General features: G+C 35.1%; 4 protein-coding genes across 5 annotated transcripts; 1 reads left to right on the top strand and 3 right to left on the bottom strand.

Annotated features, from left to right (window-relative positions):
* Window positions 1-705: 705 nt before the first annotated feature.
* Window positions 706-2,263, top strand: LOC121740397. Its single transcript, XM_042133080.1, has 4 exons — window positions 706-777; window positions 845-937; window positions 1,025-1,159; window positions 1,251-2,263. Exon 4 carries the CDS (start codon window positions 1,301-1,303, stop codon window positions 2,261-2,263), a length of 963 nt encoding a protein of 320 aa, XP_041989014.1. The 5' UTR covers window positions 706-777; window positions 845-937; window positions 1,025-1,159; window positions 1,251-1,300.
* Window positions 2,264-10,055: 7,792 nt separating this feature from the next.
* LOC121740432 lies at window positions 10,056-12,195 on the bottom strand. Its single transcript, XM_042133123.1, has 3 exons — window positions 11,979-12,195; window positions 11,481-11,643; window positions 10,056-10,330 (listed from the first exon to the last, which is right to left on the bottom strand). The coding sequence occupies exons 1-3, from the start codon at window positions 12,045-12,047 to the stop codon at window positions 10,107-10,109; spliced, it is 456 nt and encodes a 151-aa protein (XP_041989057.1). The 5' UTR covers window positions 12,048-12,195; the 3' UTR covers window positions 10,056-10,106.
* Window positions 12,196-13,750: 1,555 nt separating this feature from the next.
* Window positions 13,751-14,773, bottom strand: LOC121740433 (DNA topoisomerase 1-like). Its single transcript, XM_042133124.1, has 3 exons — window positions 14,661-14,773; window positions 14,272-14,416; window positions 13,751-13,966 (listed from the first exon to the last, which is right to left on the bottom strand). The coding sequence occupies exons 1-3, from the start codon at window positions 14,727-14,729 to the stop codon at window positions 13,785-13,787; spliced, it is 396 nt and encodes a 131-aa protein (XP_041989058.1). The 5' UTR covers window positions 14,730-14,773; the 3' UTR covers window positions 13,751-13,784.
* Window positions 14,774-17,117: 2,344 nt separating this feature from the next.
* LOC121740429 lies at window positions 17,118-22,987 on the bottom strand. Of its 2 annotated transcripts, XM_042133120.1 has the most exons (6): window positions 22,877-22,987; window positions 22,713-22,844; window positions 19,935-20,043; window positions 19,376-19,522; window positions 17,733-17,904; window positions 17,118-17,333 (listed from the first exon to the last, which is right to left on the bottom strand). In XM_042133120.1, exons 2-6 carry the CDS (start codon window positions 22,830-22,832, stop codon window positions 17,186-17,188), a joined length of 696 nt encoding a protein of 231 aa, XP_041989054.1. In that variant the 5' UTR covers window positions 22,833-22,844; window positions 22,877-22,987; the 3' UTR covers window positions 17,118-17,185. The 2 variants fall into 2 exon arrangements, with proteins under 2 accessions (XP_041989054.1, XP_041989053.1); XM_042133119.1 differs by having other exon boundaries at window positions 22,713-22,987.
* Between the last annotated feature and the right edge of the window lie 637 nt (window positions 22,988-23,624).

Genomic DNA, 23,624 nt, shown 5'->3' on the forward strand with positions numbered 1-23,624 from the left:
ATGTCCGGGATAAACTCAGAAAGTACTGGATGGATTTACTTCAAATTTTGCACGGATATTACTTAGGGGTCGGGTCAACACATAGGCTATATCGTCTATCGGAGACAGTACTGGAACATCTCCAAAATTTGATGTTTTGAGTTAATTATAGGATTTGACGTGAAATTGAATTACCTTTCCGATACACTATTGGAACAAGTCAGATTACTATTCTTTTTCAAATAAATCGATAAATACCAGTAACGAACTCAATAAAACATCGGAACATCTCTAGTTTATTACTTAGATATTTCGAAATGTTCCAGTAAGGACCCGAAATTTGACACATGGATTGTCATTAATATTCATATTTGTTCCAGTCGTGCATGCGAGTTCATTGCGCGCGGTTGTAATATTTTCGTGCTGCAATATTATTGTATTTAAAAATGTCTAACCAGTGTTACAGAGCAAAGAAAATAGTTGAAATGATTACCCGGAATCATAAAAAAGCGGGAAGCAGTGGTAAGTCTTGTTACATATTATTTTTTTTTGTCCTACGCTATAAATATTGTTAAATATTAGTTTTAGATGGAATACCATCTAAAACTAATATTTAACAGTACTTACTTAATATACCTACCTATTACGTCATACTATACTATACTATAGTACTTAATATACCTGATATTAATATTGTTTATACTAGTAAGTAAATTCCTGATTCAATAATTGAAACTTACGAGCATAATGCTGCTGCTACATTTGATATAAACCAGGATCTCTCGGAACCATGTCAAGGTAAGGCTATGAAAGATAAATCCCTATTATTTCTTTAACTTAATTATAATTGCTTATTTATATTCAGGTAATGAGTACTTAAGTCTACAACTAACAGCTGAGCTTTACCAAACCGATGAGGCACCTACTGTTTACCGGGACCAGTCTGAAACTAGTCAAGGTACGTATTCTATTCTCGGCTATTATTAATATTTAATTGAAAGTTTGCCTTTGCATGTTAATTTGAATTGAGTGTGTTTTCTAACAGGTGATGAGCATAGCTCAGATCCAGAAAGAATCATAATCTCTAAAGCTGACTGCGTGGCCGATGTACTAATTTCTGATCTTACTGAGCCTGTTGCTGTGCCTACTCTAGATGGAAATCAGGCTTTATCAAGCCTTGGTAGCTATTTTTGTTAACTCTTTTGTTAGAAGTATGGCTTTGCTTAATAAATTATTAACCAATCTAACTACGCTTATTATGTGCTTTAAAGGTGCAGGGGAAGAAATTGAAGACCAAATATTATTACAGGAAGAAAATAACATGAATGTGCCGAATATAGAACCACAAAGTAGTATCACTGATAATACAAGAGAAGTATCTGTTGATAAAAAATGTAAAAAGCGTATAAGGGAACCTGAAAAATGGAAAAAAAATAAGAAGAAATGTTTGAAAAATGCAGGCAGAGCTTATGAAACAGTGTCAGGTAAACTAGTTCCTGGTAAAGCAGTAAAACCTCCCTGTGGCGACAAATGCCGCCTAAGATGTACTGAAAATATAAATGAAGACCAAAGATTAAGCATTTTTACTAGTTTCTGGAAAATGGGTGACTTATCAAGACAACGAGATTATGTTTACCGGTGCATGGAGCCCTTTAAACCAAAATATTCACTTCATAATGAAAATAGTAAAAGATGTCTTAACATAGCTTACTATTTCACAGTAGACTCAAAGAAAATTAGAGTATGCAAACGATTCTACTCAGCAACATTAGATATTGGACACTCATTTTTAACAACAGTCAGCAAAAAAGCTGATTCCACTGGAGTTATTTCGGGTGATCTCCGAGGCAAGCATGCTATAAATGGAAGAAGACTTCCGGAAGCTGTCAAAGATGGAGTTCGCGATCACATAAATTCCTATCCCAAGAAAGAATCCCATTATTGCCGGGCATCGACTAGCAAAACTTATCTTGATGGTGACCTGAACTTATGTATGATGTACAGGCAGTATAAAGATTGGTGTGTCCATAATGACAAGCTTTTGGCTACACAAGGTACATATGAAAATATTTTTCGTACCGAATTTAATATTTCCTTTTATAAACCAAAAAAAGACATGTGTTCTTTGTGTTTATCGTATACGAACGCTAATGGTGAAGATAAATTAAATATAGAAGATGCCTATTTGACGCATTTAAGAGAGAAGGAGCTATGCAGGCTTGACAAAGAAGCTGTTGGATTTAGTGAAAATAAAAGTAATTATTGCAAACTACGTTTTAATTAATGCAAAGCGCACGACCATAGAACACAGATGACAGAGCAGAGAAAAAAAAATATATAGATTACAAAAGACATCTAGTGATGTACCATTAAACTAGTGATGTAAAAATAGATATTATGAGGAAGCTATTTAATAAACCATAGATAATTCAACACTCTCACCAAATAGCATTCCTCTTATAATCTTAAAAACAAAAACTTATCTAATTTTACAGTAGCATAAGAACGCAAAGACATAATATTATATAACATTGGCAAGTATACAGTATACAAAAAAACAGTCTCAATTATTTAAAATCTAAATTATATACTCTCACCCAATGAAAACTCTATTCAATCATTTTTAGACAGACATTACTTTTACTTAAAATTTTTAAACAGTAAGAACATCAATATTAATTTATGTACTTAGCTTGAGCTTGAATTTGAAACACCTATCTTATTTCTTAAGTACTGAAATCTAACCTTAGGAAGAGCTTTAGTAAACAGATCAGCATACTGTTCTTTGCTACAGACATATTTTACATCTATTTGCTTTTCAGCATATTTCTCTTTTATAAAGTTATATTTTACATCTATATGTTTACACCTTTTGTGATAGTCCTTATTTTTTATCAAACAAATTGCACTCTGATTGTCAATGTGAATAGTCACTAAATCCTGTTGAAATGCACTTATATCACACAGTAATTGCTTCAACCAAATTGATTCCTTGGTAGCTGAGCACGCGGCCATAAACTCAGCCTCGGTCGTAGATAAGGCAACACTTTGTTGACGTTGTGCAGCCCACGTTACGGCAGCCCCATTCTTTATGAAGACATACCCAGTTAATGAACGACGTGTGCTAGTGTCATTGGCATAATCTGCGTCACTGTATGCTTGAAGCACTACATCTTGTGTTGATGTATAATGCAAACCATAGTTTATTGTTTCCTTGAGATATTTCATAATCTTTTTGACAACATTCCAATGTGTATGATCATAGCAATTTAAGTATCTACTCACCAAGCTGACGGCATACATGATATCAGGCCTGCTTACAATTGACAGATGGATGAGCGATCCAACAGCCTCTCTATATGGAATGTTCTTGTCAGGTGCCTCAATACTCTTTTCTAGAGTTGTATGGGGATCAACTGGAATGCATTTAGAATTAGCATTATACATCTCAAACTTATAAAGTAATTTTTCTATATATTTGGACTGATGAATGAAAATATGTCCTTCAGACTTTTCAATTTGTAATCCGACAAAATTTTTAGGTACACAACATTTTATTTCAAAATTGTTCTCTAATTCAGATAAAACAATGTCCAGTGATGCTTTGGATTTTGAAAATAAAAGGCCATCATCAACATATAATAACAAAAACACCTTGTTGTTATTAACATTTCCAATATAAACACACTTATCTGCGTGACTATTCTCAAAGCCGAATTTCTTTAATGTAGAATCAAATTTATGATTCCAGCAACGTGGTGCTTGTTTTAGACCATATAAAGAACGATTCAGTTTACATACCATGTTAGGTGGAACATCCAAACCTTCTGATGGTGTCATATAAATGTTTTCTTGAACATCTCCATATAAAAATGCAGTTTTTACATCAAATTGCATCATCTCGAAATTGTGTTGAGCAGCTTCTGATAATAGAACTCGTACTGAATCATATCTGACTGTGGGAGAGAATGTTTCAGTATAGTCGACTCCTTATTTTTGTGCACAGCCTTTAGCACATAATCTAGACTTAAAAAGTGGAGCTGATTCTCCTTCTTTTATTAGAAAAACCCATTTACAGCTAATCAGTCGTACTTTTTCTGGTTTCTTTATAATAGACCAAGTATTATTTTTAGCGTGTGACTGTAATTCTTCTTCTATAGATTGTTTCCACTTGTATGAGTTAGCATTTTCTGAGGATATCGCTTCACTGTATGTTTCTGGGATGTCTAACTCTGAACTCACACTTTGTGTCCCATTTCTTAGTTTTCTCCTTGGGTGTGTGTACCATGGCTTCTGATCCAAAAATTCTCATGTGGCCGATTTTTAAAGCTTTACCGGTCCACATTTCTTCAGGCGAAGAATAATTTAATGATCTTGTTGGACAGCGATTGGTGATGTAAGCAGCAGTTGTCACTGCTTCTCCCCAATACTGTTTCTTCCTGGTGAAGTCATCGATAAATGTTACGAAATAACGAGCTCCTCCAAGCGATGGTACCTCCATCGGTCCACATACGTCCGAGTGAACCAGTCCTAGTTTTTCAGTTGCTCGAGTACCTTCAGAAGAAAAAGGATACCTTGACTGCTTCCCTTCTTGGCAAGTTATGCATACTACTTTACCATTATTTTTCATTTTTACACCAGTTGACTCTGATAATTTGTTCAAGTCTTCATAGTTCAAGTGTGCCATTCTTTGGTGCCATAAATAAAAATCATCATCTTTGACAGCTGATATGTATGCCGGAATACAGTGAGTATTTAGCCTGTACATATTATTAATTAGTTTTGCTGAAGTAATTAGCTGATTGTGTTTATTAAATATTTTAGAGCCTTCTTTGTCAAACCGTACATTACATCCTTTCTTTATAATCTGGCTGACTGAAAGAAGATTGGTGGCTAATTCGGGAACATAGAGTACATTTTCCACCTTAATTGTAGCCATCTTGCCGTTCTCTCCGACAACATTTAAGTCCACCTTCCCACATGATTTTACAATCAATTTCTTGTTATTAGCCACTTTTATTGTACTTACAGGTGGAAGAATTTCATCATATAACCATTCTCGGTGCATTGTTAAATGCATTGAAGCTCCTGAGTCAATGAACCAGCTACTGTTACTATTAGAAGTTGTTGCAGAAAATACCGCTACATACCCGGAGTCTTCTTTTGACTTTTGGTCTTTCTTCTTATTCCTGCAGTATTTACTTATATGTCCATATTTGTTACACACGAAACATCTAGGCCCTTTACTTATTTTCTTGTTATTAAAAGCTTGTTTGGCACCCTGCGTCTGATGTCCTTTATTAACATACAGGGCAGCTGACTCGGAGTTCCTCACATCCTGAAGAAGCTTAGTCTTAATAGCATCTGCTGTTATTGCCACACTAGAGCTTTCTATGGCCATAATCATCGGTTGGTAAACTTCTGGTAAACCAGCTAATAAGAGAGTGCCAAGCCACTCATCATTTACCAGAAAACCAATATTTCTGAGTTTGTGTGCAGTTGACATAATTTTATTGACATAGTCTTCTATGCTCTGACAATTTTCTAATGTCGTGGTGATCAGTTCGCGAAGCAAACCCACCCGTCGTGTTAATCCTTTGTCGTCAAATGCCTTAGCGAGATTATCCCACACCTGTTTTGCCGTGGTTGCCTCTTGTATATGTACGTAGTTTATCGGGTTTACCAGCAAAATTATTTTTGATTTTGCCTTTGTATCGAGTTTGCTGTCAGTAACTTCATCTGAAGAAACGCAACTCCATAAATCTTCGTGTTCAAGGTATGTTTGAACCGCAAATTTCCATGTAGGATAGTTCTCTCTTCCTGTTAGCTTCTCGATTAATGCCATTGTATTATTCGAAGACATTTTTTGGTATGATTTGCTAATGAAGATTTCGCCGGCCGGCACGACACGTGCTTTGAGGTTATACTGAGTAGCTTGCAAAACGGATCACTTTTACTTTTCACTTTATATTTCTCTTATTTACTTTTATTTCGAACTGGTCGGAAGGTCTGGGCCCATAACCTGTTGGATTTAGTGAAAATAAAAGTAATTATTGCAAACTACGTTTTAATTAATGCAAAGCGCACGACCATAGAACACAGATGACAGAGCAGAGAAAAAAAAAATATAGATTACAAAAGACATCTAGTGATGTACCATTAAACTAGTGATGTAAAAATAGATATTATGAGGAAGCTATTTAATAAACCATAGATAATTCAACAGAAGCAGATATAGAATCTTGCAAAAATGATAGCAGTAAAATTATATGTTGCTATGACATGCAAGCTATACTACAAACACCTTCAGGCAATGATTCACTATTTTTTTATAAGAGAAGGTTGAACGTTTATAACTGTACCGTGTATGAGATTGTCAGCAAAACTGGTCATTGCTACTTATGGAATGAGTCTTTGGGAGGGAAGGGTTGTGATGAAGTTGGGACTTGCATTCTTAGATTTTTGAAGGACTATTGTATTGGGAAACACGTAATTTTTTACACAGACAACTGCTCTGCTCAAAATAAAAACAAATATTTAATGAGTCTTTACCATTACTCTATTAAAGTTCTAGGAGTTTTATCAATCACACATAAATACCTAATTGTCGGTCATACGCAAAATGAAGGCGATAGCGTGAACGCTACTCTCTATCGTAGAGTGAACTCTACGATAGAGCAGGAAAAGAAGAGAATACTTAAAAATGGATCTATTTTTGTTCCTTCTCAGTCGAGCTCACTTATTCAATGTGCAAAAAAGAAAGGTAATCCGTATCAAGTATACGAACTAGATTACAAAGATATTGTTGATTTAAAAGAGCTAGTAAGTCAGTTTGGAAAAAACTTTACCATTAATACAGATGGTGACCGTGTAATCTGGAACGATATAAAAAAGATTTTCATGCAGGCTTCAAGCCCTTATTCTATTTTCTATTGTGACACATACGGGACCAGTACAATGAAATGTATTAATGTACGTCATAAAATGAGAGGGACAGCTGTAAATGTGGAACTACAAATCAAGAAAAAGTATTATGCGCGTCCAAAAATATCAAATCTGAAGAAAAAGGATTTGCTTGCATTGTGCAACTCTGTAATTCCTAGGGTATACTGGGACTTTTATACAAATTTAGAAGCCACAGACAATTTTGTTGAAAATGAAGAGAATTAGATTTTAATTTTGATAACATACTAAACTACTAAGTGGCATTAATTTTGAATTAAACTTTTCCTATAATTTATATGTATTTTATTCAAAATTCTTCGTTATTCCGAAAAGTTAATGAATAATTTATTAACTTCATCTTTTTTTTACAATAGAATCACAGTTCTTTAGTGGTATATTTTAAAGATCTGAAAATAATATTATCTTCAATATTAGAACATTCCGAAATGTTCTATTTTCATAACCAATCAGTATAATTTTCCCGATTCATTACTAGAACATTTCATAAAATTGCCAATATCTAAATAACTAGAAACAATATCTGATATAAAGTTAGACACACTAAAACATATATTAATTTAAGATTGTTTAAGTACTCAGATATACACACGTTGTCTATAATTAGATCTTAATTAACATTTAAAATAATCCTTTTTTTTCAAATCTCATTATTCTAAATTTGCTTATTTCTAAATGTTCCAGTACTGTCTCCGATAGACGATATATTATAACGATATCACCTATGTGGGGGGGAGGGGCTCAAGTTTCATTATTTTTAGTTTTTTGCTCATATCGCTAAAACGCTGCGTTGTAGAGAAAAAAAGTACGGTACACAATGAAAGCTCATAAAATTTCCCACAAATTTCTCCTTTACACTTTGTATCTATCTCCACTCCTTGCCTTATCTATACAGATTTCGAGTGTCGTGATTTATATGCAGCGAGCTTCGGCACCGGTCGTTTCGTAGGAAAGTCAATTCTGTACATTGAACTGTTATTGTTATAAATATTATGGTCACAGTGAACTTATACACTGTAGACTCTAGAGAGTAAAGTCTGTGCTCTATCTAAGATGTTCACCGTGTATAACGTCATTAAAGTGAGTATCCTGTCAGATATGTCGGGACAGAAAATCAGTATAGGTAATTTATTTATTTATTAAAGTTAATTATAACGGGCAATCCCAATTACAATAATTAACTACAACTAAGCACTATCTTAACTTAAAATTAATTATAACATAGACACAATAAATACACAAACAGTTAAACACACAAATTAAAAATTAATAAAAGAAATCCTTTCATACTTATTTTTGCAAAACTAATCTATTCACATCCATCCACTTATCAGCAAACACATCACACTCAGGATTGGATGGTACATACTTATTTATGAGTTAGTTATTTTATAAAAAGTATAATATTCAATATTGGACATCGATTGACGAAAAAGACGTCGAAAAATCGTCAAAAATCTGAAACGTACTACCTACTGGTACTAGCAAGTACCAGCTGTTTCTAGTATATATTGTGCGACTGCTAGAATCCAAAGAGCGGCTATTTCTAGTTATAGCCGGTTAGAACTAGATGCAACGACGATGTATCTAGCATTAGCCGATCGTTTTCGGTAAAGCTAGTTCTAGTAGTAGAGGTGTAAAAGAAACTGTTGGAGCAGGCTTACACTATCTCAGCGTGGTAGTAAGAGTGGGTGATATTACTTCTTATATACCACGCCTTCTAGCAATTGTAGCATAGACTACTCTCCCGCTGTCTTCGACTTTTCGATCAGGTCACGTGTCGTTCGGTTACGGAGTACTATTATAATATATGCTGTGGTTCAGTTTACCATCAGGTAAAATGCATAACTCTGTTAAAGAACCTTTTAAAAAAATATTGGCAGTTTTGTAAAACAGATTGTTCAATGTTTATTCCTTTATGGTCACCCTGTTTCATGACCTACATACATACATTAATCACTACATTAGTGGTTCGTATCAAAGTGTCGCCCGCAATTTATTAGCTCGGGTACATTAAATTATTGGGTGACTTGTGTCTAAATCAAATTATACTCTCAGCACTCAGCGACGAATAATTTTATTGAGCAAAACTTGACATAAATCATAATCTAACTAGATCTTGCCCGCAACTTCGTTATGTTGAAATTCGTTTATCGGGAACCGTGCATTTTGTGCAATAAGAACTAGCCAGCTCTTTCGCGGAACTTCTTTTTTGGATTCACTTTTTTTAAAATAAATGAAAATTACATCCAAAAAGAGTCCAAGCAGAATAATTATCGCATTTTGAACTGTAATAGGTAAAAAATAAATTATACAGTAAAGTAAAAATAATAAAGGCTCAATAATGCTAAATGATTTAGGAAAATAGGTGTTTAGGACAGGAATATGATCTACATGCCAAAGTAAAATGTTTAATATAAAGCATATTTTTTATTTATTTTCTCCTCAATTTACTTCAGTATTCTGTAGGTAAGACGTAATATGTTATGAGAAGCTTATTTACAGTTATAACACTTAAAATAAAATATGTTACTCACAAATGAAGAGTGACGACGTAAGTGGATAAAGCGAGTAACTAAAATTTAAAAAAAATATGGATTTTATGTATACTCTAGCAACATTTATTCATATTTTTTGATTGCAGATAATTTAACCGATCCTAAAGCCACCATTTTTGCAAAAATACTAACATTTTAAAATTATTGTTACCCACTTTATCCACTTCGGTCACACACAGAAACGCTCGCCAGTCACGAAAAGTTTATCCAGAAGTTTTGTCTCTGTCGTTTAGTGACATTGACAAAACTTTCGGATAAGCTAATTGGTACCTACCACAAAAAGGCACAAGCAATTTTATTTGTAACCAAGACTAAGTATTCATTACCAAACACCCCCTTTGTGGTTTTAGTATTAAATAGTACACAACGGATACTTTATAGAATTGATAAGGCATCTGTTAATCCATATTATAATATCTGCTGTGTAAATATTATTTTTATTTGCAAAGGGGTTATGATTATGAGTTACTTGGTGGCTTCGTGGTTTTGAAAACTTTCAATAAGTATTTACAGACATTTTCCACCTGCCAGGCACTCCGTTCCAATCGAGTCCTTAGTCAAACAGCTGTAAGACCACGAAGCAAAAACCCTCATCATCATTCCGTACTACTTCCCAGAGAAGTTAGGGAAGGAACCAGCTGGGAAAACAGGGATAATGGAAGCGTTGTTCCCCGTCCCGTTCCAGATGCCGAAACTGGGGGCCACGTTGGGCATGGGGGCCGCGGTCGAGGCCTGGCCCCCAGGGGGCATGCCGTTGGACAGCCCGTCGAGGTTGAACGACCACTGGCCGTTCGAGTTCGCCATACTGAGGTTCATCCCGTTGGTGGGAGCTGGAATGGAAATCGTTTATTTTAACAGATTCCTAGTGCTATGACACAATCACACAACACATTTGCTTATAGTTAGGCTCAAATCACACCAAAATGGCAGCACAGCCATTTCGGTGACGTTGGTTCAGTGACGTGGGAGAGCCATGCTTCATACGAATGGGCCGGCTCGACCGGAGAAATACCACGGGCTCACAGAAAACCGGCGTGAAATATTTCCAAGTTTCTCAAGCGATACCTACTATGTATTACAATAATAAAGATAAAGTTTAAAATCATATGACACTGAAAATGCTCGCTGCTGCGCTGCCATTTCGGTGTGATTTGAGCCTTAAGAGACTGACTGCAAATCAAACCAGAGGAAAAAAGATTCCTAGTGCTAGTGGATTGATTATAGGGTTTTTAATATGAACAGAAAGACATCTGCAAAAAAAAAATGTTGGGAAGTCATAAGGGCCGCGTTTAAGCTTTTAAGGGTATAGCCCTTAGATCATTCCTGACGTGTATTTCACCGGTAATTAGTAACACAGAAAAAAGATAATGGTAGTATCTTAGTTCTAGCTAATTGGTAGAGTCCTTTTTTACATGGGGAAATATTTTGCGCATCCACGGCGGATTGGCGACATCTGCCAGGGTATGTGGAATCCCCGTAGGATCTACCCACTAAAGTCCCATAGTGCTTCACTTCTCGCTTAGGCATAGTTCCGGGCACTGCAACTGCCAACTCTACCAGCAGTTGTCTTCATATTGCTGGTAGAGCAATATGAAGACAACCACTAGTAGTGGAAGTATAGCGGTCAATTCAGACCTCAATGCGACGCGTAGATGCATTCCCAAAATATGGATTTGACAGATTTCAATTCCGATTTCCATGAGACGTCATGCAAATCTGTCAATTCAGTACGAATTTAGAAATGCGTTGCTTTTGAGGTCTAAGGGTCAATTCAGACCGCAACGTGACGCGTAGATGCATTTCTAAATTAGTATGGATTTGACAGATTCGCAAGACGTCTCACGCTGGCGACATATGTCAAATCCATACAAATTTCGCGTCGCGCCTCGCCTCGTCACGTTGCGGTCTGAATTGACCCTATATTGATCCAGTAGTGCAGTAACGAGAAAAAACTTTTTATTTTATTATTCTGTAACTCACGCAATCTCATATTGAATATAGGTGGTACGGCTCCGGCGCTAGGCGGTCTTCGAGTGGGGCAGCCGCTGCAGAGGTCATCATCATCGGGCGTGGTGCTGGACACCGTGCTAACGTCATCATCGTCATCGCACAACAGGTCGCACCACATTAGACCGAGGAAGGGCTGGAAACGGAAGAATATTAGCTCTTGGATAAAGGAGAGCATGCGCTCTTAAAATGAATAAATAAGAAACTGTTATAAATTCTTTAATTGTTTATTTTTAGTGTCTCCTTAAATTTGGGTGGCCATTAAAGGTTCTTAGCCTATAAGAAAAAGTTTTTGCCCTAAAAGGCCGCTATATTAAGTTTATACTAAAACGTAAGTACAATATGGGTAATACTACTTTTAAATAAATAAATTATTTCTTAATTTATTTTAATTTAACTCAATAAATAAAACAATTTAATTTGCTCGAGTTATAACCCACTAATACAGTATTAAAATAAATAATAACAAACCTTGCCAAGAATAATTTGGTAGTTGAAGAATATGATGAACAGAAACACACACAGCCTAGCGTCAGCCATGTTTAGTTGTGGATGTAAAGCATTCGTTACTCCAACCGCAATAATAAAGGAATTGTGCAAGGTCTATGTAGATATCAGCATTCCTTATATTGCATTTTAATGTTATGTTGGTTTTTTGTTACAATCAACGATACGTATGTGCCTATACGTATATTAAACGAGATTCTCTGGAGAAGTAACTTTCTGCCGCGCACTGTAAAACTCTGGGACGAACTGTCATCAGCTGTATTTCTGGACCTATACGACCTGCAAACCTTCCATAAGAGAGCGTATTCCCTCTTAAAAGGCCGGCAACGCACCTGCAGCTCTTCTGATGTTGTCCATGAGCGACGGTAGTTGCTTTCCATCAGGGGACCCACTTGCTCGTTTGCCCCCTTATTTCATAAATAAAAAAAACCGGCCAAGTGCGAGTCGGACTCGCGCACCGAGGGTTCCGTACAAACCTGCAAGGTTTACAAAGTTGGTTCATTATGACAATCGAGTCATAACTATGGTATTTTTATTGCAAAATGAAATTCATAACATTACAATGGGGAAAGATGGATTTTCAACTTGATAGCTCTACGCGTTCATGAGGAAAAAAGTAATAAGTTTATATTTATTAAAAAATATATATTAATTATATTAACTAAAAATTTAAGGTTTTCGGAATTTTTCCTTTATGTGTGCTATAAAACGTTGCTTAATGCCAAATTTCAAGATTCTAGGTCGACTGGAAGTACCCTTTAGGTTTTGATTCCCTTGCGAGTACTTGCGAGTTTCAAAATATGCAGCTTAAATTGCTGTTTCTTTTGATTGCGTTGACATAGAAGTTTGATTTTGTTACAGCTTAAAGGTATTATAGACCTGAGTATTTGGTATGAATTTCAATTTAATACCTCTACGCGTTTATGAGGAAATGGGTAGTAAGTTTAAAATTATTAAAAAAAAATATATTATGTGATGTAACAAAAATTTATGGTTTTCGTAATTTTTCCTTTATCTATGCTATAAGACGTTGCTTCGTACCAAATTTCAAGATTCTGAGTTCACGGGAAGCACCCTGTAGGTTTTGATTCCCTTGCAAGTGTCGAAAATTTGCGGCATAAACGGCTGTATCTTTTGATTGCGTTGGCTTAGAAGTTTGATTTTTTCACAGCTTCAAGGGACAGTAGACCTGAGTAATTGATATAAATTTCAGCTTCATACCTCCACGCGTTCCTGAGAAAAAGGGTCTTGACAGACGGACGGACGGACAGACGGACAACAAAGTGATCCTATAAGGGTTCCGTTTTTTCCTTTTGAGGTACGGAACCCTAAAAAGGGGCATAAGAATAGCACGAGGTACTAAATTATTGTCCCCGTTGACTACCCCGACAAAAGGCAAATGAAAAACTTTTTTTTCTTCGACCAGCCCTTGCCCTCGCGCTAAAAATAGAGTTTACTTTTTATGAAATGGAAACGTCAATTTCCTAAGTTTTTCCGGTTCAAGAGGGTTCAAGTCAGTATTAATCGGAATACATACAACTATGGTGGAAGTTAACCAAGACAATATTCATGACCGTGCGTGCTAGGCATGGATGTATGTATAATAATATTATAATCTAGCGTCTAGACTCTCGACTGTCGTCAATTTCATTCGGTGTAGTCAGATAATGAAGATAAAGATGCCCAAAAGATCTTGTTTTGGCTAGATCTCCGGAAGAAACAAAAATAAATCCAAATAAACTTAAATAAGATTTATTGTCATAAAAAAATCTACGCTTTGGCAGCTGTAGTAGTAGGTGCTGCAGTGGTGGTTGCAGCAGCAGCAGTGGTTGCTGCAGTGGTAGCTTCAGGTGGTGCATCTCCAGACTTAGAGTCACCAAGACTGTTTACGTTTACAGCTATTTGACCATTCCGTTTCTCCACCACGACGCTTAGACCATTTTTGGATGAAGCTGGAAGAAGGGAACTATGGAAATATCTTGTTCATACAATATACATCCTTAAAATATGAAAGGATATATTATATAAAATCGTACTAGCTGTTACCACCTAGTACGATTTCATTTATATCTAAAGGAAATTATCAATTTGATTTTTCATAACATAAACCTACTTGAGCCATTCGAGATGTCCATGATTCTTATATTGAACTGATTTCGATAAAATTTATCGCTATTTATGTACTTGAAATCCTGGCGGAAAATGCCATAATACATAATTATTGCGGGGAATGTATCTTTAAAGGATGCAAACTTACGTAATGTCATATTGAAGATCGGCTTGGAATCTGATGAAGAAGAATCCGATTTTGAATCGTCCGAGTCTGAATCAGAGCTGTCATCGTCATCGTCGAACGAGTCGCAGTCAGAAAACATTTCAAATAATTCAGACCAAAATGATGGCTGCAAAACATAGTATGCAAAAATATTGTAACATAATATTCTAGTTTAGAATTTGAATATCATATTCTATGGCATAAGCATTAGACTTCTTTGTTAACTTTACTGTTACTAAAGCTAAGGATAAAGCACAATAATGGTGAGTTGATAAAATCTGTTGTTCTACTCATAACAATATTTTTCGACAAATTTTATCTATTAGCAGTTACAAAAACAACTGTGAACAAAATGTTAGTCAAAAGGATACCTTTGCTGAAATGGTTTGGTGTTGGATAAACAAAACAAGTAAAAACACACACAACCGCACTTTACCCATTGTAGGTGTGTATGGAACACGCTTGGACAGTCTCTATTAATATGGTAAACTGGGCGCCAAACACCTTAAATATTGGTTTGCAATGAGTAGATAGAGTATGTAAACGAAATGAATATCAAACATTTCATTCGTATTTTGTACCTAAGAACTAGCAGTCCCTGGAGATTCTCTATCTTCATATTATGATTCTAGACAAATAGAATTGAGTTATTAAAATCATTAGGGATTGATAAGTACGAGTAGATGATGTGATTCTACAGTCCTAAAATATTCTGTCAGGTTAATTAAATACCAAAATTACATCTGGAAAACGGATTAAAATATGCATACAGAATCCAATAAACTTAATAGTATTTCGACATTATTACAATACCCAGTACCTGATTTAAATAATGTAAATTATTGAATTGCATGTAAGCGTGCATTTAACTTTTGATTTTCACTCATTTTCACAATGTAAACGACATGAAATGTTAATGAATTTATTGCTATTTATGTGTACATAATATTACTATGTATATTGTAATCTATGTTTTATATTATGAAAATTGATTATATTATTATTTGTTTCACATGTTTTTGATCTTTGGTAAATTCAATGATACTCAGATAATAATTTATATAATTTAGTGTGTTTATTGTCATGTCTGTTTTTACTTCTTACGGCCATTCCCAATATTTGATCTATCTCTGGTTTTGCCCTACTAGAGATGGGAATAGCTCACAATTGACATAAAATATATGTCTCTAATGTCTAATGTGAGCTATTCCTATCTCTAGTAGGGCAAAACCAGAGATAGATCAAATATTGGGAACGGCCGTTAGTCTTTGCTTTATCTCCTTCGGAATATTTAAAAATTGACGCAAAGCACTAATTGTTTTGTGTCGTTAATTAAAGGAGACATTGTGTAGAATTGGACATGGCTGGATATGATTGTCTTACGTGTTTCTACGGCTTCATTAGTTACGTCCTTAGAATACTAATTGTATTGTCTGTTATCAGTTCTCAGAAGATGGATGTGAAGGAAAATTAGAGGACTTATTTACTGAGCTGCACCACAGAATACATAATATTATTAGTGCAAATAACTACAGTCCAGTTTATCTATAAAATAAGGGAGCAAACGGGTTACCTAATGGAAAGCATCTACCATCGCCCATGGATACTCGCAACATCAGAAGAGTTGCATGTGCTTTTCCGGCCTGGGAACAGTTTCAATTATGGTAACTTTGTCCTTTCTTGTATAGAACAAGCTTTTCGCGTTAAGAAGAATTATTATATACAAACTTTCATCCCCTATTTGAACCTCTTGGGGTTGGAATTTATCAAAATCCTTTCTTCTTGTGCCTACGTTATAACATCTACCTGCATGCCAACTTTCAGGCCGATCCGTCCAGTGGTTTGGGTTGTGCGTTGATAGATCACTATGTCAATCAGTCAGTCAGTCACCTTTGAGGTTTATATATATATATAGGAGCTCGTATATATCGTATATATATATATATATATATATATATATATATATATATATATATATATACGAGCTTTTGCCCACGGCTTCGCTCGCGTTAAGAAGTATTATTATATACAAACTTTCATCCCCTATTTCAACCCCTTGGGGTTGGAATTTATCAAAATCCTTTCTTAGCGGATGCTTACGTCATAACATCTACTTGCATGCCAAATTTCAGCCCGATCCGTCCTGAGGTTTGGGCTGTGCGTTGATAGATCACTATGTCAATCAGTCACTCAGTCACCTTTGAGTTTTATATATATCGATATAGATAGATAGAGAGTTTAGCTAGTAGCTTTAAAATCAGAGGTCCTTTTTACCTGGTTTGTTTCCAAGATAGGCATCATATTATATCAGAAGATTTGATAGTTTGTTAACAATTTGGAATAAAACAATTTATATTTATTTATTTATATCACAGTTGTTTTTATAGTAGGCTGATAATGTTTTTTACAAGAAGTTTAAACACACGAATGTTTATTCAAATAAAAATCAATGAACCTTAAAGGAAAAGTTTTGCTGGCATAAAATAGTTCCTTTGCATTTATATCATGCAATTTATTTACATTAGGTTTGGAAGTAGACAAAGAAAGTCACGACTCACGCACTTTAAAAATATCTAATGAACCTAAACAAAAGCGGCTTGGCCTTCCGCCATCATATTTTCATACATAATGATTAGCTGCCTTGGTGCCGTCTGTTTATACTATAGAAAAGAGGCTAGGGAAATTTCCAGAAGGTATATATTATCGCATGGAAGCCACCTATGAATAGTTCCAGTTCCAGAAGTTTCCAGTAACTTATAGACACTATATTATGACTTTATGACCGTCTAAAAAAGTTTTAATGACATAATATTTAAAAAGTAAACAAATCAGTACCAAAAACCTTTAATCAAATGGTAACACAATACAATACAATATCTTAAACCTAAATAATGTATTAGTATCCATCATTATAAGACACTCCAGGTTTTCTGGGTATGGTGCTGTTGACTTCTATCAGTATGGGAGTATCGTCGGCTCTGGCAGTCTTGTCGGAGCAGTCGTCGTGTTTGATCGGGAACACGTAATTCACGTCTACGTCGTATCTGTAAATAAACCAGGAGATTTAGATAACTTTAGGTTACTTTAGGCTACAGTCCCAACTCTTCCTCTGGTAGAGCTGGGAATTGGGACTGTAGTGACAGAATTTTTCGGCGAACAAAATAAAAATAATTCTGATAAAATCACATCAGGGACTTCATATCATCACAAGGATATATTATACCCCTGATAGGCTCAAAAGTAGTGACTAGAATCTACCGAAGAAAGGTCAAAATAATGATAATAATAACCTTAATTGTAGCTTATACATAATATTCAATAGCATTAAAAATAATTAAAATCCACGCAAAACACATTAGATTATGTCAATTCATTGATCCTGATAAATTGATCTATGGTTCACAAAATGAACATAAGACTCCACAGACTACTATAAAGTATACCTCGGCAATTTATCCCTCAGATACGCCATCACATTCTTCGGCAGTGTCGTATTGCGAGACAGCACGAAGGCGCTAAGATACCTCGCTCCCTCCCTTTGCTCAGCACAATGCAGCAGTAGAGACCAGGTTTTGTACTCCGTGTCCAGGACGTAGGTGTTGTAGATCCCGTCGTCTGAAAGTATTTTAAAAATTTGTAGAATTGTCAATATGCTTGACTGGTAGTTAGCCGAGTAAGCAGATTTGTAACACTAAGCGCTTCTTGGGTTGGCCCTTAACACCGGTGGACAATAACTTCATTTGATGTCTAAAAACTCAAAAACGGCTAATTTTAGTCCTTAAATTTAGAAAGCATTAGTTTAGAAACTATGATGGCAAGGAATTTTTGAATATTTGCGGGATAAATAAAGACGTGAGTGGATGAATCAGATAACTAACATTTTATATATCTAATTTATGGACAATAACTATTTTTTTCACTTATAATTTAAATAAACTTTGTAACTTACCTACTGCATCCACACATAAAATCCACATCTCTTTGACTTCAAATCATTTTCCTGAGCCTCCATTTATGCAAAAAACGGCAATTTTTTACTGTTATTACCTGCTTCTTCCACTCATGTCTTCAAATAATAATATTATTATAGCGCGATAGAATTGACAGAACAACGTAAAATGTCAGTTAGAACATTTTTGCGTGCTATTCATAAACTTTGTAATTCTAAGATGCAGAATAGTTAGTATGGAAAATTAACTAGGTGTAACCATCCGTTAGTGAAATCTTTAGAACAATAAAAAACCGGTAACGAAACTAATGCCGGCACGTATGTTCGTGTAATTGGTCGGATATAATAAGTAACCTAGACATTATTAGGAAATGTTATATAAATAGTATTTTTCCTTGTTGAGCTATGAAGATTTTTCCAGGACATCACGTAGTGGACTGAAAATTTAACAACTTTCATAGTTTAGGAATACTAATCTTCTGGATGTAATATGAGTGTAGACGTAGATTCAGGCCTTCTAATATTTAGAAGGCCTGCAGCTATAAATACTTTATTAAAACTCGTAACTCATCCTGTCCTATTTCCTTTAACATCATCATAACATTTTTCTTAATCCGCATCTCCTTGATCATCATCTTACACCTCCCCTACTTTTACCATATAATATTCTAGATGTTTTCAATTTAGTTACTACATTTACAAGACCTTCTAGATCTTTACGTAATTTCCTGGTTCTACTACATCTTCAGATCATACACGTCATCTTCTAAATATTACAGATCTCATACGTCATCTCCTGCTTTTAATACTACATCTACTACTTAATATTATATATCTCACACATCCTCAACTTCAGGGGTTCCAAATAATTAATTTAAAATGCATCCAGATTAAATTAAATTACAAATCACCTCCCAAGCCAATACAAAACGACCCCATTTTTTCTGAGTCCCACACCGCCCCACTTTTAGACCTTCAGCGCCCACTTTGGGAAAGGATGCTCTACATCTGTATCTTATACGTTCATTGATGTCCACATACAGATCTTATACGTCATCTCCTGCTTTTAATACTACTTCTACAACTTAAATATCTCACACATCATCTCCTGCATCTACCACTACTTCTGTATCTTACACGTCATCTCCGCGTGGGTCCAGTGAGCTGGTGCATTGAGGTCCACCTTCCACGTGATGTTGCCCAGCAGGTTCTCTCCAATTGGATCGTCGGCGAAGCGGTAAGTAAAGTTCATTGTCACACCCGGCGTCAATTCTACGGTGCCGTCTGAAAAAGGAGAATATTGTCACCATGATTGTGGTACATTATTTATGGCACAATTAGAATAATAAGACAATTCCAAGCCACAAGTGAAGTCATAATATAAGTTCATAATTAATGTCAAAATTTGTATGAGTAAAGCCAGCCAACAGTCAACTCTATATGGTATCTAATTAGTAATTAGTAACGTACTTTCTCCCCTGAAACCATACTTTTCCGATATAATATAAGTTGATAGATATAAGAAAACCTTATTACAGGGATTGGTATAAATATATCGATGAGCATAATATCTAAAATATTAAATACCAAATTAGAAACAAGGACGAGTTTTAAAATCCGCAAATTTAATTGTCTGCGTAAATAAAATGGCAATAAATATTCCGCGATTGCTAATACAAAACCACAGGAGGCTTACTTTCATACTGAACATGGTCGTCCTGCGTGAAGACGGACTTCATACAGCTGTAAGACAGTGCCTCCTCCTCACTCGCATAGTATTCCACGACGTACCAGTCACCGAGCATCTGAAAACATTAGAATACAATTGTTTTGTAGGATACTAACATACTTAAACAAATGTTAAGCTAATTTATTTGTTGTGTGTGTAAACTTGTGAATGTTGAATTTGCTTTTAAGCTTGGACAGGCGTTAGTTTTTTATTTAAAAGTAGTAAAGCAGTTTTTTCATTCTGTGGGTCGCGATCCCCCAGGGGGTCCCCCAGCCCAGCTTCTTTAGGGGAGTGGTGAGAGATTGAGAGAACTCTTTTGTAAAAAAACATATTAGCAAAGATTAAAAATATTAATGTAACAAGTAGAAGAATTTTAACAAAAGGATAAATTCATAAACATACATACATGTAACATGGTAAAATAAAGGGGGTCGCGGTTTATTTTATCATACCATGGTCGCATTGTAAAAAGGTTGAAATGCACTGTATTAAACAAATATTACAATTTACAATCCTATTTACAAAAATGTCCTAAATATACAATGTTCCAAAAATGGCTACTACGATTTGATGAGTCAGTACCCTGTTAAGAGTTTAAGAACACACCCATAATAATTTGCATGTATGAAAGTCAATACGCGTCCCGTGATTCATTTAACTTCACTTTCTATCTAACATTCAATCGTAATCTCCATCGTTTCATGGCCAATAAAATTTATTTCTATTTGCATAATCTTGAAAACTTTTAAAATTCCTTTCATTTATACCGACGTTTATAAAAGGCGCAAGTGGAAGAACCTGATAACTAAGATTTTATAATATAAGGCCAATTACAATTTTACTTCATAATTTACAAACTCTATAACTTACATATTTCATCATCTAGCTAATATATTATCTGATTAAAGATAAAATCCACAGTTTTTTGACTTCAAATTATTATACACTTCCGGCCCTCAAGCCGCCATTTATGCAAAAAACTGAAATTTTTTAACATTTACCTACCTGCTTCTTCCACCAAAGTCTTCAATGATCAATGTAAGAGTAACATTTAGATTTAAGGCTGTATTTGGAATTATTGATATTATCTTGCTATTACCATTTTTATTAACATGCTAACAAGTAGTAACAAGTACAAAAGTTTCACTTTCAAAAAGTAACCTATACTATTTTTAAACTTTCGCGTTGCATTATAATTAAACTTCGAGAAAAAGTATGTACCTACTCGTAGTAGCATTACTACTTAAATAAGTCGCGTTAAGTCCAGATTAAAAAGTTTAATTAACCTATACTAATTCTTTCTATACGAGACAGCATGCAAATTGCAAAATCACTTTAGAACAGTGCAGTCTTACAATTAAAAATAACTAAAATAAATTATTCTTGCTCTACTCTTCATCTTTGCCTCAAGCTTGGTTCAGTTGTTTTTAGACTTCAATTCCTGTAGAAAACAAAATTGTTGTTTTTTTTTTACTTTTTTTTTATTTGTAGATATTATTGACGATGATTGTATTTGGTTGTTTAATATAATGCCTAATATTATGTTTTACAATTTGTTATTTTGTTTATTCATAGTCTTTTTAAAGTTGTCCAAATAAATTTATACGTGGGAGAGCCATGCTTCGGCACGAATGGGCCGGCTCGACCGGATAAATACCACGTTCTCACAGCAAACCGGCGTGAAACAGCGCTTGCGCTGTGTTTCACCGAGTGAGTGAGTTTACCGGAGGCCCAATCCCCTAACCCCTACCCTATTCCCTTCCCTACCCTCCCCTATTACCCTATTCCCTCTTAAAAGGCCGGCAACGCACTTGCAGCTCTTCTGATGCTGCGAGTGTCCATGGACGACGAAAGTTGCTTTCCATCAGGTGACCCGTTTGCTCGTTTGCCCCCTTATTTCATTAAAAAAAAAAAGAAAAAAAAACTGAATAAATAACAACAGGAATAAGTTGTTATTAAAGGATAGAATAACAATTTTGTTTTTGTTCATTACCAGCCAACTTAGGTATTAGGCACTTCATCACTGCTACTACAAGTAAATAATGAATATATAAGCTACTACATACATCAGTAGCTCTCTACCACATACTATGTATTAAATTTATTACAAGATAAAGTTATCTACTCTACATCCGTCACCCACGCACTCAGCTGCCGTAGACTTGTTACGTACTTGTGAAATTAAAAAGTTTACTAAAAGAAACTGCATACTTGCTAAGACTTAATGGATGTAGTGAAAAGACAAATAGGTCCTTAGAATGTGTTTTTTGAAAGGACAAATATTAGAAGTTTTTACACCGCATTACCTGTTACCAAAAATGTTCGCGAGTACGTATCTTTTTAAGGGACAATGATTGCAAGTTTATCGTAAGTACCAAAAGAATTTGCGTGCTGTCTCCTCGCAGGATAGAGAGAAATTCACTTATTAAACTATACGGCTAGATCTTTCACTCGAAAACAAAATTTTTGGTATATCATTTCCACGCTTACGAAACGCCGAATGTCTTATTATTGTGAAGATGCACGAAAGTGTTCGATATATTCAAGCGTCTATGAGGGAGACAAACAGATAGGTCAGTGGCCAAATTTCTATCTATTGGGCGGCCGGACTTCATCTTTACATCAAGAATTATTTCGCTATGTTTGTCTCCCTACTTCTTCTTTCTGTATATTAGCTACAGAACATAATATTTGATGCAGACGAAGAATTAAATACAACAAAAGAGTAGAGCTCTTTTTCCTCACCTGTGTCAAATCAAAATGTGGTACCGCCCTGACTTCTGGACATTTCCTTTTATTTATAACCTTGCTATTAACACTTATAAACAGCAATAAAATACAAAACGCCAGTGAGACCCGCGACATGGCTATAAAAATCACGCTTATGTATGCAACTTACTAAAATAAACTTAAATCACACAATTTAAAATTTTCGCAATTTATTTAACTGAAGTCACACAACTGACAAAAAATGTCAGAAATATTATTTTTGTTATACGTATTGTATACTCGGCTATTGTTATTGTACTAAACGGGAGTTATCATGTATGGGACATTTGTTAATGTTCGCTGTTGGAATACCATTATCAGCAATGAATCATGCTTCGATATTTTTAAATTCTTGTGCCGTGCTGTGACGTCATCGACCCTTTGATGTAATAGTAAGAAACTTTAGTTACGTTACTTTCTTGATACCTCACTACATGGCTAACAAAGTCTCTTTTGCCGGATTACCTATACGAGTAAGTATTACTAGCTATTTGACCGAGCTTTGCTCATTCCGTTTTTTTTTGTTAATACCGGCACTGCACGATAGTACAGATATAGGGTTCCCTTGCGTTTTATTTTACCAATAAATAGTTTTATGAAGGAACAAGTTTGTTCGGTGGGTCAATAATTTTAGTCCAAGTATAATTTTTAGGCCTTTTCAACAATTCGTCAAACGGTTTTTAGGCTCCGCCCACCTTAGATTAGAAACCCTCGTTATTAAATTAAGACAAAGGTAGAAAGGGTTAAACACCGAATGAAATGTAAAGCGTCAGAAGACTTTTTTAAGTAGGAGCCAGAGACAGCTTTCAGACTTTCATCATCTGCCCCCCTAGATAAGTGGCAAAACGCTAACGCTAGCGCTAACGCTAACGCTAACGCTATCGCTAA

The sequence above is a fragment of the Aricia agestis genome, chromosome 3 (genome assembly GCF_905147365.1).
Source record: "Aricia agestis chromosome 3, ilAriAges1.1, whole genome shotgun sequence".
NCBI lineage: Eukaryota > Metazoa > Arthropoda > Insecta > Lepidoptera > Lycaenidae > Aricia > Aricia agestis.

What these genes read in the sequence shown, in the direction of transcription:
- LOC121740433 (XM_042133124.1), bottom strand. Translation starts at nt 14,729, where the DNA reads ATGGGTAAAGTGCGGTTGTGTGTGTTTTTACTTGTTTTGTTTATCCAA. An exon ending in ACCAAACCATTTCAGCAAAG is followed by an intron (nt 14,417 to 14,660) that starts GTATCCTTTTGA and finishes TATGTTTTGCAG; the next exon opens with CCATCATTTTGGTCTGAATT. An exon ending in GATCTTCAATATGACATTAC is followed by an intron (nt 13,967 to 14,271) that starts GTAAGTTTGCAT and finishes CCCTTCTTCCAG; the next exon opens with CTTCATCCAAAAATGGTCTA.
- LOC121740397 (XM_042133080.1), top strand. Translation starts at nt 1,301, where the DNA reads ATGAATGTGCCGAATATAGAACCACAAAGTAGTATCACTGATAATACA.
- LOC121740429 (XM_042133120.1), bottom strand. Translation starts at nt 22,832, where the DNA reads ATGTCGCGGGTCTCACTGGCGTTTTGTATTTTATTGCTGTTTATAAGT. An exon ending in CACATTTTGATTTGACACAG is followed by an intron (nt 20,044 to 22,712) that starts GTGAGGAAAAAG and finishes TAATGTTTTCAG; the next exon opens with ATGCTCGGTGACTGGTACGT. An exon ending in GACCCACGCGGAGATGACGT is followed by an intron (nt 17,905 to 19,375) that starts GTAAGATACAGA and finishes AAATACTTTCAG; the next exon opens with ACGACGGGATCTACAACACC.
- LOC121740432 (XM_042133123.1), bottom strand. Translation starts at nt 12,047, where the DNA reads ATGGCTGACGCTAGGCTGTGTGTGTTTCTGTTCATCATATTCTTCAAC. An exon ending in ACCAAATTATTCTTGGCAAG is followed by an intron (nt 11,644 to 11,978) that starts GTTTGTTATTAT and finishes TTCCGTTTCCAG; the next exon opens with CCCTTCCTCGGTCTAATGTG. An exon ending in TATATTCAATATGAGATTGC is followed by an intron (nt 10,331 to 11,480) that starts GTGAGTTACAGA and finishes TTTCCATTCCAG; the next exon opens with CTCCCACCAACGGGATGAAC.